General features: G+C 33.2%; 3 protein-coding genes across 4 annotated transcripts in view; 1 reads left to right on the top strand and 2 right to left on the bottom strand.

Moving 5' to 3' along the window:
- Positions 1-9,051, bottom strand: part of GEFmeso (Guanine nucleotide exchange factor in mesoderm) — a 55,337-nt gene extending 46,286 nt beyond the window's left edge. The window contains exon 1 of one of the 2 annotated variants that reach the window (XM_064359931.1): positions 8,808-9,051. In XM_064359931.1, the coding sequence (XP_064216001.1) occupies positions 8,808-8,856 (49 nt within the window). In that variant the 5' untranslated portion in view covers positions 8,857-9,051. Of the gene's footprint in view, positions 1-3,402; positions 3,427-8,807 lie in introns of those variants that run through there. The other variant, XM_064359932.1, reaches the window with a different exon arrangement.
- Positions 9,052-9,678: 627 nt separating this feature from the next.
- Positions 9,679-15,094, bottom strand: LOC103312267 (uncharacterized protein). Its single transcript, XM_008192473.3, has 5 exons — positions 14,781-15,094; positions 14,505-14,716; positions 14,205-14,379; positions 14,069-14,152; positions 9,679-13,422 (listed from the first exon to the last, which is right to left on the bottom strand). Exons 1-5 carry the CDS (start codon positions 14,793-14,795, stop codon positions 12,205-12,207), a joined length of 1,704 nt encoding a protein of 567 aa, XP_008190695.1. The 5' UTR covers positions 14,796-15,094; the 3' UTR covers positions 9,679-12,204.
- A 2,243-nt stretch (positions 15,095-17,337) lies between these two features.
- Positions 17,338-17,678, top strand: part of LOC660815 (tyrosine-protein kinase-like otk) — a 46,738-nt gene continuing 46,397 nt past the window's right edge. The window contains exon 1 of the mRNA XM_967018.4: positions 17,338-17,617. Within this exon, the coding sequence (XP_972111.2) occupies positions 17,578-17,617 (40 nt within the window). The 5' untranslated portion in view covers positions 17,338-17,577. The remainder of the gene's footprint in view (positions 17,618-17,678) is intronic.

Here is a 17,678-nt window from a genome sequence, read left to right as displayed (position 1 = left end):
AGCTCGGTATTCAATACGGCCTTCTATCTCTACGTGTACGCCGAGTTTTTATTGAAGATATAAATAAACCGTGATGAACTCGGTTCAAGAAAGGGCAATGCTTGATACCATCGAGGAAATGGCCTGGCGCACACCAGACCACGAAAAACCAGCACATGCAAAAAACATTTCCCAACCCAGAAAATTTTCACAACGAAACATTATGTCATGGGTAAGCTGCCTTAAGGAATGTACTTATCAAAACATTGACCTTTACGATTTTACGACAATACTACAAAATGTAATAATAGAATTATCTAAACATGTTGCTTTGTAACAATAATACGTCTATTTTTAATTTGTGCTGTCTTTACTCAAGTGTGTGAAATATTATTGGGTCAACGGCAAATTTTGGAACTGTACCAAATATTTTCCGGTCAAAGATTCAGTAACCATGTGGTAATAAAACATCTCTGGTAGAGGCAAGAACGTTATTAACAGTAATAAAAAAATCAGTTAAATAGTAAAATTCCTGTCAGTTTGAAGAGCCAGTAAATTTTTACTACCACCCAATAAATTAATATCCGATTGCTTTTACCTGTCGTACGCTCGTCTTGATTTAAAGTTTGTAAATTATGAAGACATTAACAACCTACAGAATTTGTAATAAACTTGTGTTTTATCCTAGCTGCAGGTTAGATAGCCAACTACCAAGTTTAAAAACAATAAATCGGAGTTTTAACATCAACAAGCGTTTTAAACGTTTACATATTGCAGAATCGTTTAATTGACGTGATTCTATTCTTCAGTCTGAATTTATACACTCGTTCCAATTTAATGAGCCATTTATATACTTGTTTTACGTAAGACGGGAAACAATTCGTTGTGTTCTAATTTCTTGGCACTATAATTTGATTAAAAAATGTTTAATTGCTCGTTAGGAAAAAATTATAATTGCAAATAAAAATCTGCACGTGTCGAATGCCAATCAACAGGTGCGGCGTGTGAATAATTTAAAGGAAAATCCAAAACAAACACATTTTTCCAATTGTTGGAAATGATTTATGTTCAACATACATTAATTGGATTACTTGATTTATTTTAGAGAGTTTTCATTAGCTTCCCCTAACCTAAGTTTGGGCATTTTCGAAATATTTAACATTTTTTGAAAATTTTTGGATTTGCACCTGTCACTTAAAAAATCGGTGACTCTCTTAATTTTAGAGATTTCGAAATCGTATTTAGAGAATTAAAAGAGAAAGCCTATATCTGATCTCCAGTGTGTTCAAAATTTTAAAAGAAGTTAGTAAACTCAAAAATTTTAAGGTTCAGTTTGGACTACTTCAAGTACCCATAACTTAATTTTTTCAAATGGGATGTCCCAATTTTTATTTTACTACATGGAGGAGAATTTTTTTCTGCATCGATCTGTATTAACATTCCCTATACCTATCTGTGATAATTTTTAAGTTATGTTAGTTTTTTTGACATTGTAGAAAATTTTTTACTAAGCACAGCTCTCTCTGCAGAGTAGGCCATAAAAACATTTCTGATTAAACAAACGACAAACTTTGTTCAAAATTGTGTTGGCCGTCCTTTAAAACAAAATAAATTCATGGAATATTGGTTTAAAAAACTTTAATTTCTCAAATTTTTTTTCTTGTTTCCATGGCAACCAATGAGAAAAGACCTTAATGAAGTAGTCAATCCCAACAAAAAGTTATTATAACTTGAAAACTATTAAACATAAGTATAGAGAATGCTAATACAGATAGATGCAGAAATAAATTCTCTACGATTTAATGAAATAAAACTTGTGGCATTTCATTTGAAAAAATTGAGTTATGGGTGTTTAAAGTTCCGAAAACTTAACTCGAAACATTTGGGATTTGTAATTCTTTTTCAGAAATTTGAAAACATCAAAGAAAAGATCTAGGCTTCCTCTTTCAAATGAGCTAAAAAATATTTCCAAATTAAAAAAAATGGCAGAGTTATCAATTTTTAAACTGGAAGATGCAAATCCAAAAAAAAAACCTAAATATTTGGTAAAACGGCTAAATTTAGGAATAGGGAAAGCTTTTTTCCTTCGTTTTTTTAAGAACTCTGTGATTGATTTAGCCAATGGTCTACAAAAAAGTTCGCAAAAGATCACAGTGATGTAATTTAAGTAAGTCACTTCGACTATAAACAAACAAGCCAGTGTTTGCAACAAAAATAAATTAATAAAATAAATTCAAACATCTGGGAGAAATAAAGTATTCCAAGAGTGATTTTTCTGTTTTTAATCAATATTTCCAGCCGTTCATTAATAATTTGCAATGTCGAGATAACACAACGAACATGATTATCAGCGTTCGTAACAACTGACATAACATGGCTTAATTATAACATGCACATCCGCAGAAGATGGGGAGATACTGTCAACCGATTAGAAACTGTAACATTACCAATACATCCTCCACATGTACAGGAATACCTGAAAAACTGAAACATCTCGACATAGCCGGCTATTATTAGATGTCGTTCCTCATTCTTATCCCTTCCAGCGTAATAAGAAATCCTCGATATTATCTTTGCTCAGCTGTTGAACATTCACTGTTTACTCGTCAAAGGGTACCCAAGTTCAAGAGCACAGTTAGAACAAGTGCCTTCAGGAGGATTTTTGACAGTATTTTTAGACCGGCTTATGCTTATTTTCCTTCCCGGTGACACAAGTTATAAGTCATTTTAATTGCCTGATAAATATTTATCGAAATAACTGTGAAAATCGCGTATTGTTCTAATCGATTTGCTCCACATTAATGCGTTCAAGCAAAAAGTCTTTTCTTCCAAAGAAACCCAACACCTGAAATGCTTTCTAAAACGGTTCTCACATATCCATGCACCCTATTTTTACGCGTCTGTCCTTTCGACGTGATATGCGGAGGATACAGCAATTTGTAAAAAGCGTCTAGAGCAGGCTAATTTGGGCGTGTTTCCACAATGGATTACTTAACCACACACCGAAGGATCATCAATAATACACCTCAAAATGGGCTTTTCCGTGCCATGTGAAGAGCCCAACTCTACTATAAATCTCGGGGTAATTGTTAGATTCAACGAGACATTACACCTATGATTAAACACAGCTAAAATTACTAAACGCTGCTTTTACGGACGTGTAAAATTAGGAGCAAGAAAACGAATTTCCGACTATTGACCTCGTCCTACGTTCACTGCAGAAAATGCAAATGAAAGTCGAAGCGACTCCATCAAGCTCCAATACTCCCTGGATCATTTTAACACCGAACAGTTAGTGTGTTTAACTTTTACTAACAACGTACTAATTATTTTATACTTTCGTTTTGAATGACGCAATTGAATGAAAAACCATTCGACCTTCTTACAAATTTAAATATCTAGTGGAGAATATGAAGCACTTACCATCGAATCGGCGCACTTAGCAAACTGAGGCAGACCTCGAATCATTAGCAGAATAATTTCGTAATCTCACATAAACAAATATCGACCAAAAGAGCTCTCCACGAACAACCCACGAGTACAAGCTCTTAAAACATACCTGTCCCACTGTAAGTAATGCGCTGCCCACACCAACAATAGCACATGTTGTTCTTTATGCATTTACCCCACTTGTGAATGGGAGTACCGGCGTTAAAATTGGAACAAAACGACCAACTCTTCGCAATGATTTCGCCTAATGCCACAAAAGGCCGATTTGTGCCGAAATCCGGGAGATAATGCGTGTTTTCGGAGCGTTTAATTGATTTTTTATGCCATGTGGCTGTCGACGAAATGAAGTGATTTATTCTGCATTTTATTCATTTTGTTGTGTCTACCCTTTCGACTTGATGTTTGTATGCTAATGGTCCAGGAATATTTTACCCGCAAGGATTTACACTTTCCTCAGATTGGATAATTGTTATTACATCACAAACACCATAAAGTGAAAGTATTATTTAAAAATAGCGTCACATAAATGTGCCACTGAAGAGCCCATCTATTAAATCATGTTGTGGAAAAATGTAACTGAATTAACACCGCGGATAATTACTCCTGATTTATTACCCCACATTTGCCATATTCCACAAAAGGCAATCTTATGTGGGGCTTGTTTTATGTTTAAATTATATTTGTTACCACTCTTATTTTTACAGACTAGTTGCTAATTGAGCCTCTGAGGTTTCTTTGTGCAAGGTCAATGACAATACCTGGTAAATTTCGCAAAAGTCTACTAATTACAGACGTTCTAGGTGTGTGTGCACTCTTATCTCAATGATAATGAACGCATAGTGCATTTCATGGTATTATTTACTCTACAGTGGAAAAATAACGTGGCTTGTTTACGTAGACGGTTGCGAGAGGTTCTTGCATTTCTATAAAGTCCAGTGTTTGGGTTCAATTAACAATTACTTCAAAAATAATAAAGTTGTACGGGGTGTTCAAAAAACTAGGACCATAAAATATCTATCAATTATTTCCCATTTTTTTAACAGAATTATCTGAAAATTTTGAGGGATACTACACAGTTCAGTCTAAACCCTACATTAGAAATATTTAGTGTTTTTATTTTTTTTTATTCGTACCTTCCAGCTCAAAAATCGATAACTCTGCCATTTTCAAAAATTTGGAAAAGCTTTATAGCTCATTTGAAAGAGAAATCCTAGATCTTTATTTTGGTGTATTTCAAATTTCTAGAAAAGAGTAACAAACTCGAAATGTTTAAAGTTAAATTTTCAGAACTTTGAGCACCCATAACTCAATTTTTTCAAATGAAATGCCACAAGTTTTATTTCATCAAATCGTAAAGAATTTATTTCTGCATCGATCTGTATTAGCATTCCCTATGCTTATGTTTAATAGTTTTCAAGTTACAATAACTTCTTGCTGGGATTGAAAAATTCATTAGCCATAGGCCTCTTTTTATCGGTTGTCATGGAAACGAATAAAAAAATGTGAGAAATTAAAGTTTTTTAAACCAACATTCAATGAATTTATTTTGTTTTCACAGGACGGCACAATTTTGAACAGAGTTTGTCGTTTGTTTAATCAGAAATGTTTTTATGGCCTACTATGCAAAGAGAGCTGTGGTTAGTACGAAGTTTTCAACAATGTCAAAAAAACCAATATAACTTGAAAATTATCACAGATAGGTATAGGGAATGCTGATACAGATCGATGCAGAAAAAAATTCTCCTCCATCTAGTAAAATAAAAATTGGGACATCCCATTTGAAAAAAATAAGTTATGGGTACTTGAAATTGTCCAAACTTAACCGTAAAATTTTTGGGTTTAATAACTTCTTTTCCAATTTTGAACACACTAGAGAACAGATATAGACTTTCTCTTTGAATTCTCCAAATATTATTTCAAAATCTCTAAAACTAAGAGAGTTACCGATTTTTTAAGTGACAGGTGCAAATCCAAAAATTTTCAAAAAGTCTTAAATATCTCGAAAACGGTTAAACTTCGGTATAGGGAAAGCTGATAAAAACGGCCTTAAAATAACTCAACTAATTCAAAAACGCAGTGAAAAACATAGCTTTCCATTTAAAATAAGAAAGTTGATAGCGACTTCCGGTATAACCGGAAGTGCCGTCATTTTGAAAATATTTTCATTGAGCAGAATTCAACGGATTATGGCTGAGTACTAACTTTCAAAAAAATATCTTTATTAGAACTTTCATTACTTCTAATGTGGGGTTTAGACGGAACATGCTGTAGAGTTGTTTGCTCTGCTTGAGCAAATAGTTACTCACTGTCCTATTTTTTCGTTTATCACGTTATCAGTCAATCAAATACCAAATGTGCAACTTGTCTAAAAAAATACCTATGAAGTATACAATTCACTCTTGTCATTCCTCCAAAAAAGCTATTATTAAGCCACTTCCTAGAATTACCAACTGGATAATACATCCCTTGCAGTGTTTTACCGTCCAGCACGATAACAGAATATAAATTCAATCTCTGATGCACGTCAACAGTTAAAATAATGGAGCTGTTCTTTATGGAAAGAAGGACACCGGATCTATGTATCATAGACTGTGGAAACGGAAGTAAATTTATACGTGCCTTAACGGCAACCGTTCAGTGTGTAATGGGGGTATTGCTGACTGTAAATATTTGTATCCGTTGAGCCATTTATAAATATCGTCATCCGCCCTCTGCGGTTACCTTTAAATGTCTTTCTGCCTCGAACGAAGTTACACCGTCATGTGGCTTCCTATTTTGAAAACATTTACGTAAATCTCCAACAACAAGCAAGTGATAGGCCGGAAGGCCCATTTTGGAAGTCAATGATCATTGTCACAGTTTTGCCAAGACTGTAAACTCATCAAAATTTGAATAAATTTGACCGGGTCCAAAGTCTGTTTACAATAACAAAAGGTAACTGTCCTTCACGGATTAAATGTTACGTTAAGTGTATCAAAATATGATATCGTTGGCATTTTAATACGCACGTTGTGCCAAGTGCAAGAATTTTAAATCGTGGATCAAAATGCAAAAAATCCGGTCACGCACCAATAAAATGAGCAAGAGCAAATTTGCATGTCTGTGTTTGTACCGTGGAATTTTTCTACCTCTTTAGAAAAATAAAACAGGTGTTTGATTTTAAAATAAGAACACTGTTCAAAGACTAATCCGTTCATAAATATTTGTACCTTGTAAATTGTGTGCAAGTTAGTTGCACAATTCGGTTTCATCTCAGCCCGAATACAGTGTCAACGATCATAAAATTGAGCAAAAACTGGATATATGAGGCATAATTTAGTTAATTAAGTTGTTGGATTTTTACGAATCTGCGACAACGCATAAATTTTCAGTTTGACTAGGATTTACTTGTTTTTATCCACAGATCCTAATCTAAGCCATTAAATTACGACGTATAAGGAAAACTGTCACTTTTCTAGTTAACATAATACGACGTTTCTTAGTTTTATTACGGCAATGCAATTTTGTTGATTGCAAGTAAGCTGTTCAAACATTTTTTAAACTTGACTAAAACGAGACAAAACACAACTTTGATAACCTATATTTGCACAAATGTATAACTAAATGCGGGAAAATACGTGCCATGCACAGAAAAACTCCAAAACTATGAGTGATTAACAATTAGGTCTTTCTAGATTTCCGCACGTAGAAAGATTTAATCAAAGAGTGAGTAACTTTTTTTCGCACCATTAAACTACGTGTTCATAATTTACATTTAATAATTTGCTTGGTCGGAAACAGAAATATTCGTGAGACCATTAATTTTTTGTGCTTGAAATGAAGCTGTAAGCACTGATTTTATTAGCGTAATAGGAAAGGAGCTTGCGGTTACTCCATAAATCATAAAGCTCGAGCGGAGCTTTTGAGTGTCCAATCAAGTGGTTTTAAAATAATTGTTCAAAAAATCTTTGGCATTTTGCCAATTTGGAACATTTTATTATATTATTAATTGTTATTATAAAATGATTTTAGTTATGTTAAGTTTCTCTAAAATACACGATTCGGTTTATATTTAATATATTTTGCGACAAGAGCTTTCATAACATAAAAGACTGACGTACTACAACTGTTGAACATTTTTGAAGAGTATTTTTTCTATTTCTGTTTGTTTAGAAAATGGAAATTGGTAGCTAAATTGATTAGTAATATTTCTTTTTTATCTTTATAACTTTTGCTGTCCCGTCCGTTATCGCAAACAAAACCAATATTTTAATAATATTTTAATATTGTTAAAGTCTTTAATAATTAAAACCTGTCTGAATACATTTTTTAGAGCTATTTTCACACACATGGTTTTTTGTCCCGTCCGTCATGTGTAGACAAAAAGTTAATTAATCAGAATCTTTGCACATTGCCTTATTCTTCGGTTTCGTAGTTTCAAAAGTTTCAACAAAATCCATCAACTGTCGCCAGAAGCTAAAACCTGGTTATCTACCATAAAAGTTTTGTGATTTCTTCTACATACAATGTATTATTGTCCTTTTTTTTCTGTCATATGAATATAACTATATAACAGGTTCCACCTTTTACTTAAAAAATAGTGGTTGGAATTAGTGCCTTTTAAATTAACAGAATTTTTTAACAACCATAAAAAAGTAAGGTCTTTTGTGTCCCGTCCGTCATCTCATCAGTCTATTTCTTTTTCCTGCTCGTATTTCAAATTAAAAAATGTGGCTCTAATTGTAAGTTGCAAACAATTTGACTGGTACTAAGTTCCTATTAAAAAAAATCACTTCTATTGATACTATTCGTAAAAACTGAAAATTGAATGAAAAAATTTGTGCAGTGTCCCGTCCGTTAACATGGAATGGCTGTAGTAAATATTTTTTTTTGTAAAGTAAAAACTATTTGTAATGATTTATGAATCAAAAGTTAGCATGTTCAAAACGAAGTTGGGTCTTTTTTTCATTTTTAGTTCTACATACTTCACTTTTTTGTAATTTTGAGAACTGGAAGGTTTGTTCACATTATTAACTTTGTGGATAATATTTCGTATACTGGAAAAATGGAAAAGACTCAACCACTTCTAATTAAGTAACGAAAGCAAACAAAATCGAAAAATTTGAGAAAAAACAGAAAGCGGGCGCATATTTCGACCTTTGGGAGCAGAATATTTCGCCACATTCCTCAAAGTCTGCGTGTCATTGAACACAAACCAAAACAATAACGTCCAGTATAAAATAACCGCATACCTACACCTCTGATTCAATAATAAATTGAAAAAAGGAAACAATAATTATCGTAGTTTCCATGTGTCAAGGTTGCTTTAATGAGCTAATTAGATCTTAGGATGTCATTGATGAATTCCCAACCCTTAGTGACTTAAGACTAGCACTCACCGAAGAAGTCTTCCCAAGTGTCATCTTCGTTCTTGTCCGAGTCACTCATATTTAAAGAACGACACGATGTCAATCACTCCAGACAGTCACATTTCCAATAAATCTCGTCTATGAACCGCAACACACGGAAATCGGCGTTTGTAAACATTTAACAGCCTCCAACAAAACGTGACTCGGACAAACGAGCACGAGATTCTAGCAAACGACCACCACTGCGTCTGTTTCACAAGCAAATGCGGTCCAAAACGCGCGCGCATTCGCTACCTAGCGTATACGAAGACAAAAGCTCGAATTTTAGGCCAGAAACACTTATGGAACAAATTCAAATTTGATTTCCTGATGTAGTTTTAAAGGGACGGTCACCTAACTATTTTCCAGTCGCGTTAAATTGATATTTTCTTAATGAGTTTACAATACCATTACGCTTGTGTGGACATTCACGAGAGATCGAGTTACAACCAACAAGGCGCCCTATCTATTTCAAACTTTTCCCTCATTTTTCTCAGTAAAAGTATGCAAATTGCACCAAATAGCCATCAAAGTTTACGAGATCATCGCCAATTATCAATTAAATGCTAGAAAGTGCAGTTCAGCTTCTGCATGTGAAGAAGAGCGGAAAATTCGAGCGCTGAAAGTCTTCAGTCAGTTCTATCATAAATAATAGAAGATATCAGGTGTTGGAGCTAACGAATCCACTAGGTCTTCCGTTATGTGCTTACGTATATGGCTGGAGTGAGCTTTTGCACTTCCTTACTACATCTGTTTACTTATTTTCGTATTCAGTTATTATTGTAGGCTGAGTTTATTTGATGCACACAATCATTTCCAAAAAACTTGTTTCTCATGCAAACGTTGAAATAAAACCACACTGTTATGGATAAATATTTGTATTTATTTACACTAGAGCTATGTTCACTAGTCAGACTAACTGGATATATTTTATACATTAAATTCACTAGACTAAGAATGACATGGAAGCGAAACAATTGTAATAATTGTAAGAGTTTCATGTCATCCTCGTTAAATTATTTATTTGTGACAAAAATCTCAAACACTCAAATCTCACAGATAAACGAACAAAATAAATAAAGCGTTGGTCAGGTAACTCATGAGACGTGACAGGAGTTTCCCTATTCTACCTAAAATCTCACATCTATTAAAAATCACAGCTTATCATATTGATTATAACAAAGTAAAAACGGATAGAAAAGTTTGGTACATTCAGATTTCCGCTAGAAAACTAGAAAATTTGGCAACTAGCACTGATCACAACGTGAAAACCTGGATGTGAACCGAAAAAATTTACTTTTGATTAAGGTCGCCTCAAGTTAATTCGATTGTACCTAATTACATCAAAACACTATTGTTTCGAATTAATAAAACAAGTTGATTCTCACTCCATATCGGGGTGTGGTAACATTATGTGTTACAACAATGCTAATAAATACACTGATTTGTAGCTCGTAAAAAAGGAATGACACTTTTAAGAACTAATTAAAAACGTTATATGAAGCCATTGTTCAGAAAATATTTTAATCGAGCAATTATACCAACATTTAAGTGTTGCTCTAGCCTTGCCTTTTCACACAAACCAGGTATGAAAAATTGCACGTTAAATAGAACCCCGTTTATCCATAATTTTGCCTTTTTTGTTTCCATCACACTTTGCATGATATGTGTGTTTCCGAATTACACGGATAAATTGGGTTCTGCTGTAAACACTCCGACACATATCGCCAGGAACCTTTGTTTAAAGACGTGCTAATAATTTTAGTAGAACTAATAACTATTTGTACTAATTTTTTGTCTATTTGCAAATAATTCTGATACTGGCATTGCTTTCATCTTAATTTGTTCCATTCTTCAATGCTAGTTTTACTATTTAATGCTACTTGTGATATTACAGATGTTCCCCTAGTTTTCGCCACAATATTTCATTTAGACCTTTTTGAATCACATTCGCATAATTACAGCAAGTTCCAAAGTATGAAATGAGTCAAGCGCAAAAATCTACAGCGTATTAAATGATTCAATACCATAGAAAAGTTTAAAAAATTAGTGAAATAAAAATTTTGTATATCGAGCTTCAATTTTCTAAAAGTTGTGTCCTTAGCCACAAATAGAACTCGTCAAAATTAGCTACATTTTTATTTTTTACATAAACAAGTCCCTCAAAGTTAAAAATTTTAAAATACAATACACGATCACTATTTTTATCAAGTATAATTCCGTATTCCCCCCTTTATTTTAGCGCGACTGTCAAGAAAATTTTATTATCATTGACGTGATTGTAAAAAGTGTGAAACCAAGCGTTCTTTACCTAAACTACTCACTTTGAGAAAAAATAATAACTAATACTCCTACATTATTAAATTGCAACGCAAGTTATTAAAAAACAAGATTAAAAGTAATATTACTGCTTGTAGAGCTTGAATGAGTTTCTTAAATGTAATTTTAATTTCTTTTAAATATGAGACTATAATAACTTGTGTAAAACGTGTAAGAATTATTATTAAATATTATTATTTTTATAGCACGACATAATTGAGAAGTTATCGTTCACCTAAGGATAGCAAACAGACTAAAAGCCAAAATAAATTAAACCGAATAAAATCCGAAAAAATGCGATAAAAAAATATTTTGAAGAAATAAAGAAGTAGTTTTTTATATCAGTTATTGAAAACCCGATGAAATGATTAATAGTAATAGATAAATGAACGTTCTCACTTTATGATATTAGGTGTGAAATTCTTACAAACAGAACCAAAAAAAAAGCCAAGACGCTTTCATTGATCAAAGAACAAAATTTAGGGTTTCAAAGGCAATTAGATACCGTCTCATTTTAACCATAAACGATAATAGCTAGCCACTGGCTGATGTTTTTCCAGATATTCTGCGAAAAAAAAAATTGTAGCCGAAGCAGAAACTAGAATATCTAGTGTTCTTAACTCATCTGGGTTTTAAAGGCAGATAGTTCAATAAATATCGCCAGTTTTTTTTCGAGAAAATAATTTTTTGGGCCAAATTTTTTCAGTAGGATTCAGTTCTAACACAAACTCTTCACTCACAAAGAAATTAAATCAAATCAATTTTCGCACAGCCTCATATTTCCCAAAACGGTGAGAAAATATTGAAGATACAAGACAAAAAATTCTTATAGAAAGTTAAACAGTCTTTGAAAAAAGTCTATCTAACTAAACGCCAATTTAAATTTTTTTTCTCCAAGTCGTGAAAATTTTAGTGGTCAGTATTTTAATATTTGCAAAGTTTCAAGAGTGAAAGCACACTTTGTGCCCTTGACTCACCTCACACTCTGGATCCTACCACTACATAAAAATAAATTCTACTATTGATTGCACTTTGTGTAAAAAACATACATTAAAAAACCATAAAATTATTAAATCTCGGTTTCCGTATGCGAATTACTCCTAGAACTATTACTTTCATTTCCATTCCCCCCATCCTTCTCCCTGTAACTCTGATACTTCAACTTCCCGATTTCCACAGTTTTCAAAAACTCGCTCTCTCCAAATAAAAACCGCTTAACATTTTCCTCCATCTCGGCGTACTTGATTTGATCAACTCCTCTCAAATTGCCCCGTTTTCCATGAATGAGCGGCTCAGACTGCGAATTTTCCGAACTACTTATATCATTTTCCAGATTGTTTCGTATCCAGTCTGCGACTTGTTGATTATGACCCGAATGGTCGCTAGTTACGGACATGTTTTTCAAATCTTCGCTTGAGCAAGACTCCGTGTGCGACGTTTCATGAATGGTTGGAGTTTCCTCTCGTTTAACTTTGTGCTGTTTATACAAAACTGGAGCTACGTTATTGTGAGCGTTGTCTAAAAGTATGTTCCTAGAACCGCTCTGTAAACGCATTGAACAGTATCTGGGGCCTTTGAGGTTGTCGGAAGACCCGTTTTTGGCACTTGTGTCCGAGGGTTCGTAAGTGGGCGATGTCTTGTTGCACAGGTGGTGGTGCTCGACTTTGATCCCCAGCTTCGGGGACTTGTTTCTAACACGAGGAGCTTCGTTTATACTAAAAAAATTGATATCAGGTTGGGACAGCAAACTGTTGGGCGTTTCGTCAATCAGGAAGTTATTTGGTTGCACTTTGACGATGTTGTTTCCGGAAATTTCGGTGGATTCGTTGGGGTAAATTGGTACCTTTTTGTTCGACGGGTCGTGCTTTACAATGCGCATTTTTTGGGGGCTTTGTGGAAGATTCTCGTTACATCTAAGACACAGTGAGCTTTTGTATTCGCCGGTTTGGGTGCCAACAGTGTACTGGGCTATGTCGCAAACTAGAGACAGTTTTTTTGAACAAGTACAGGTATCACAATGTTTCGCGTAAGCTTTCTCCTTTTGGCGCTCTTCAAGGACTTTTGCCATTATTGCAGCGGATACTAGATCTACAGGAGGTGACTCTGACTCTAGTTCTAGTTTTCTATCAGGTTTTGGAGACTTAGGAACTGAATAGACCATTGCTGTTGGCGGAAATGTCGGGATCGGCACTTTTATACTTTTCATTTCATAAGAAACTTTTTTTTCTTCGGGTTTTCGCTTATTTGTCATATGTGAAGACACTTGCACTTGTACTTCATGGGGTAACTATTAAAAAAAACACAATCAACAGGTTGAGATTTCGTGATAAGATAATTTCCCTTCATTAGTTTCGTACTATTTTAGTCACCAAAAGGAAGCAAATGTTTTATTATATCTTAAAATCTAACAGTCGCACAGAAATCACTGTTTGCCGTTAAATACTTAAAATTTTTCTCTATGTATGTGAATTTTTTCAGAATTTTTCTACCTTATAATTAAAATAAATAAGAATATTAATATTAATAAAACTACAATAATTTATTTATTTCTAGTGCTTTGTTCTTTTTTTGTGATAGATTTTTTAATTAATCGTTGATTCTACTTAAAACTATAAATGTAAATTAAATGATTGCGACAATAATTTACAACAAATTTTAAAATACAGCAGAAAGACCAGTAAATTCTCTACAGTAAGACATAAAAATAATGCCAAAATTTTATCGTAAAGTATATTTAAACAAATTCAAAGCTCAACAATTTTCAATTTTAATTATCAGGAAAATAGAATATCTCTGAAAAAATTTAGTAAAAACTGTAAATTGTCACGACTCGTTACTAACGAGTAAGAAGAAACTAACAAATGACGCAACATTAGAAGGTAAATCTCTTTCGTTGATTAAGGAAACCATAGTTATAGTAAGGTAATACTTACTGAATCAAATTTACGCGTTACAAAATTACTCTGTTTGCATTGAAGAAATTGTATTGCTAAAGAAACATCATTTTTATATCTTTCCTAAAAAAACAATTATTTTACCTATTATTCTTGTTTAATTTAACAAACTTACATTATCTTCTGTTAATTTCTTAATGGTATGATTAGCCTCTGCTAGTTTCTGGGATAAAGTAGCTACATGTTTAGTTAACGTACTTTTCTCAGTCTCACACACATCTACTAATTTCAACAGCTTATCTTCTAGACCTTGGTTTACTCTTTGGACTCGTCTGTGAGCATCATACAACCTTAAAAAGTGATACTTTTTAAGTATGGTGACTAGATAATAAGTGGTCAAGAGTGCTGTGAAAAATTATCACAGCACCCCTGATCATGTTTTTCCTTAGACTCACGGTATATTTTCGAACATTACCTCCTGTACTTATCCTGCCATGTCAGTAGCTCCTCCCTAAGGGCCACCAACTCGCCACTGGGGTACTTATTAGCCTCGTTTAAAAAATTAGTCTCCATTGTAACAATGTGATTTTCTCGCTCCACTAACTTTTGTTTGAGATTTTCTATTTCGACGTGTAAATGTACGTCATGGTCGTGAGCCAAACATCTTTTACAATTACAGCCACATTCCTGGAATACACAATGACACATCTTCAAGTTGAGAAAAACCCCCAACCTTTGGTTATAAACATACCTTACACTTCACCATATTGAAGACTAAATAAATAATGTTACGTCCACGTAATTGTGAGATGAGAAATCTTCCCGGATATCAAATTAAACAACAAAAAACTTATAAAACTTTCACTTCGAAAGTGTTTAAGGTTATTACTTGAGGCAAATTTTTTGGTCACTTGATAATATGTGGAGGAGCACTTAGATGTTGTTAAGCACGTAACACAATGAAATAGTAACAATAAATTTAAACAATACGTGTCTGTAATTTCAATCAGCAAATGTTCGACAGATGATCGTAAATGTCAGTGTCAAAACACGCAAAACTGGTCGGCAATGACGAAACCTTCTAAAACTTGTCGTACTTGCCGGAACCGTTAATAGATGAGCCACAAACGATGTAATCTCTAAAGATATTAAAGTTATTTTAATAAAATTATTTATAACAATATAGATTAAAAAAAAATACAAAGGTTGCAAATTTTGCACAAGTTTTAGTCTGCAATTTTTAAAAATTTACAGATTGCTGTAATGTACTGTTTCGCAAAAATATGCATTAGAATATTTTATAGGTTCCTGTAAAATGGTACTTCGACATCTTGATCTTCGACATTTAAAAGTTAAATGCAGGGTTCAATGTTAAAGTGAATTTTACAATAACGTATAATAAATAGTACATTAACAAATGTTTTATAAGGGTTAATTTGGCGCACGAATCCCAAGTTAGAAAACGAGCCGCTAGCGAAAAGAGTTTGCGCTCATCGCATTATATGCTACTGAAGAAATAAAATCCGACTTTGGATTCATGCTGAAGCACATTTTGTCGAACGTTTGGTTACTTCCTTTGTGGCTGACTGAAATGTGGGCTTTAATTACCATACCAGAAGATGAATTTGTTGAAAACCCAGAATTGTTGTAGTACTGGATGGTACCAATAGTTGCAGTCATTAAAATGGATGGTTACACCATGATAGATGTGAGCTTAAATTTTTGGGCCTGGTTTATATTTGAATTGGTTGTTTTTGTGCAGAAAATTGGAAATTTGGCAATTTTCTCGATGCCAATCGATTCCCCGGATCATTTTGCATAGGTATGGATCAAAACAGTTCCACTTTTTAGAATAGTTTAGCCGTAAATGATAAAATAAAAAAAAATTAAAAAAGTTAACACCCCCCCCTTAAAATCGGTCAATTTTTAAAGTGTCTCTAAATCAAATGGAACCTATTCTATCTTATAGATTTTGATGTGCTCTTTCCGATGGAAAAAACCGTTTTCTTCTAACTCTTTTAGTTTGGCCGTAATCGGCGTTTGAAAATTGAAAAATTTTTTGCGAGATATCGCCTTGAGTCCTATGCCATTTTGTAGAGTTTTTTATTCCGGTTATCCTCCATTTTTCCGTTTCTCGATAACTCTAATAGTTTCGCCGTAATTGGCGGTTGAAAATTGAAAAAAAGTGAAAATGGAAACCTTTTTTTGCGTTTTTCTCGGAAACTGTAAGAAACTGTAGAGCAACGAACAAAAATCCATCTGAGAGCGCTTAATTTTCTCTATTTTTTCGATTAAACCCGGAGCCGCTCCGGGCAACGGTTCCGGCTACAGAGGCGATCAAAGTTTTTCACTAAAAAAATTCATAAAAAAAAACTAAAAGTCGTAGGGCATTGCGGTTTGTTCCATTGAATTCTACGGCTCATTTTACATATTGTGTCAATATTTCACAAAAATTAAAAATTTAAAATTTTTTGCCTAAATTTGGGGTAGCCATTTGTCATAGTGAAAAATTTTATTCATTAAAAAATTTCATAACTCAAAAACTAAAAGTCGTAGAGCAATGCGGTTTGTTCCGTTGGATTCAGCGGTTCATTTTTCGTATTATACCAACTTTTTTCGAGATTTAAAATTTTCAATTTTTTTCTCAAATTTCCTGATTACCTTCAAAGAGATGAAAAAAAAATCTTTTTAAACTAACTCCAGCAAATTTTTATAGACTTCTACATGTCTTAACAACCCACTAAAGTTGTTAAAAGTCCACAAAAAGTCCAAATGTTCGATTTTTTGATGTTTGATTTATTCAATTTTTGTCGCAATAAACTAAATAAACAGTCCACAATATTGCAGACAATAATTATTTGAAAAAAAATTCAACAGAATATTTGCATTTTTTGGAGACTGACAAGTCACAAATTAATTTTTATTAGTGCTTGATTTTTTTTATTAGAACAAATATTTACTTTAAGGTTGAACTGTACTGAATGAAAAAAATATTCGTAGTTCAAAAATTATGAAAAAAATAACCGTAACCTTATGATGGCCTTAGCAACAACATATATAAATTTTAAAACAATTGATAGTGTCTTTTAGAAATAAAATGCAAAAACTTCTATTTTTGACCATTTTATTTTTTTTTAAAACTGTACTAACAATTTTTTGTATTGAATAAAAGTTTAAGTTTCAAAAAGCTGCAAAAACTGGTGTATAAAGTGTTGCCTACGTAATTTTTTAGTTTCCTTAAACCAGTTCGCCCAAGTTCGGGCTAACTCGGAATGGTTAGGTTTTCAAATAAACCGGATAAACTTTGCCGGTTACCGCCTGTCAAGTTTTCCCTTCTGTCTGGTCTGGCTCATCAAGCTTTAGCCAGTTTCACATGTTTGTTGGTAGAGTGTAGAGCTTTCGGGAGCTTACGTTACGTTATTAATCGTTTTACTACGGTTTCTCGGTTTTATTACGTACAAACTTTACACGAAATGTGAACTAAACTCAAACTTATTCGTATTTATTTGTGAACTCGTGATAGTGATTGTTTATTTACCGGTCTCATAATGCCTGGCTTTAACTTGATTTTTTTTCTTCTCGTGTTGGGTAAGTCTGTTTATTTGCAAGCTTTAATTTAATATTATGTCACGTTTTTATCGTAATTTGG

The sequence above is a fragment of the Tribolium castaneum genome, chromosome 1 (assembly GCF_031307605.1).
Source record: "Tribolium castaneum strain GA2 chromosome 1, icTriCast1.1, whole genome shotgun sequence".
In the NCBI taxonomy this organism is placed as follows: Eukaryota; Metazoa; Arthropoda; class Insecta; order Coleoptera; family Tenebrionidae; genus Tribolium; species Tribolium castaneum.
Note: the sequence above shows the minus strand (reverse complement) of the source record. Positions and strands in the feature narration are given on the sequence as shown.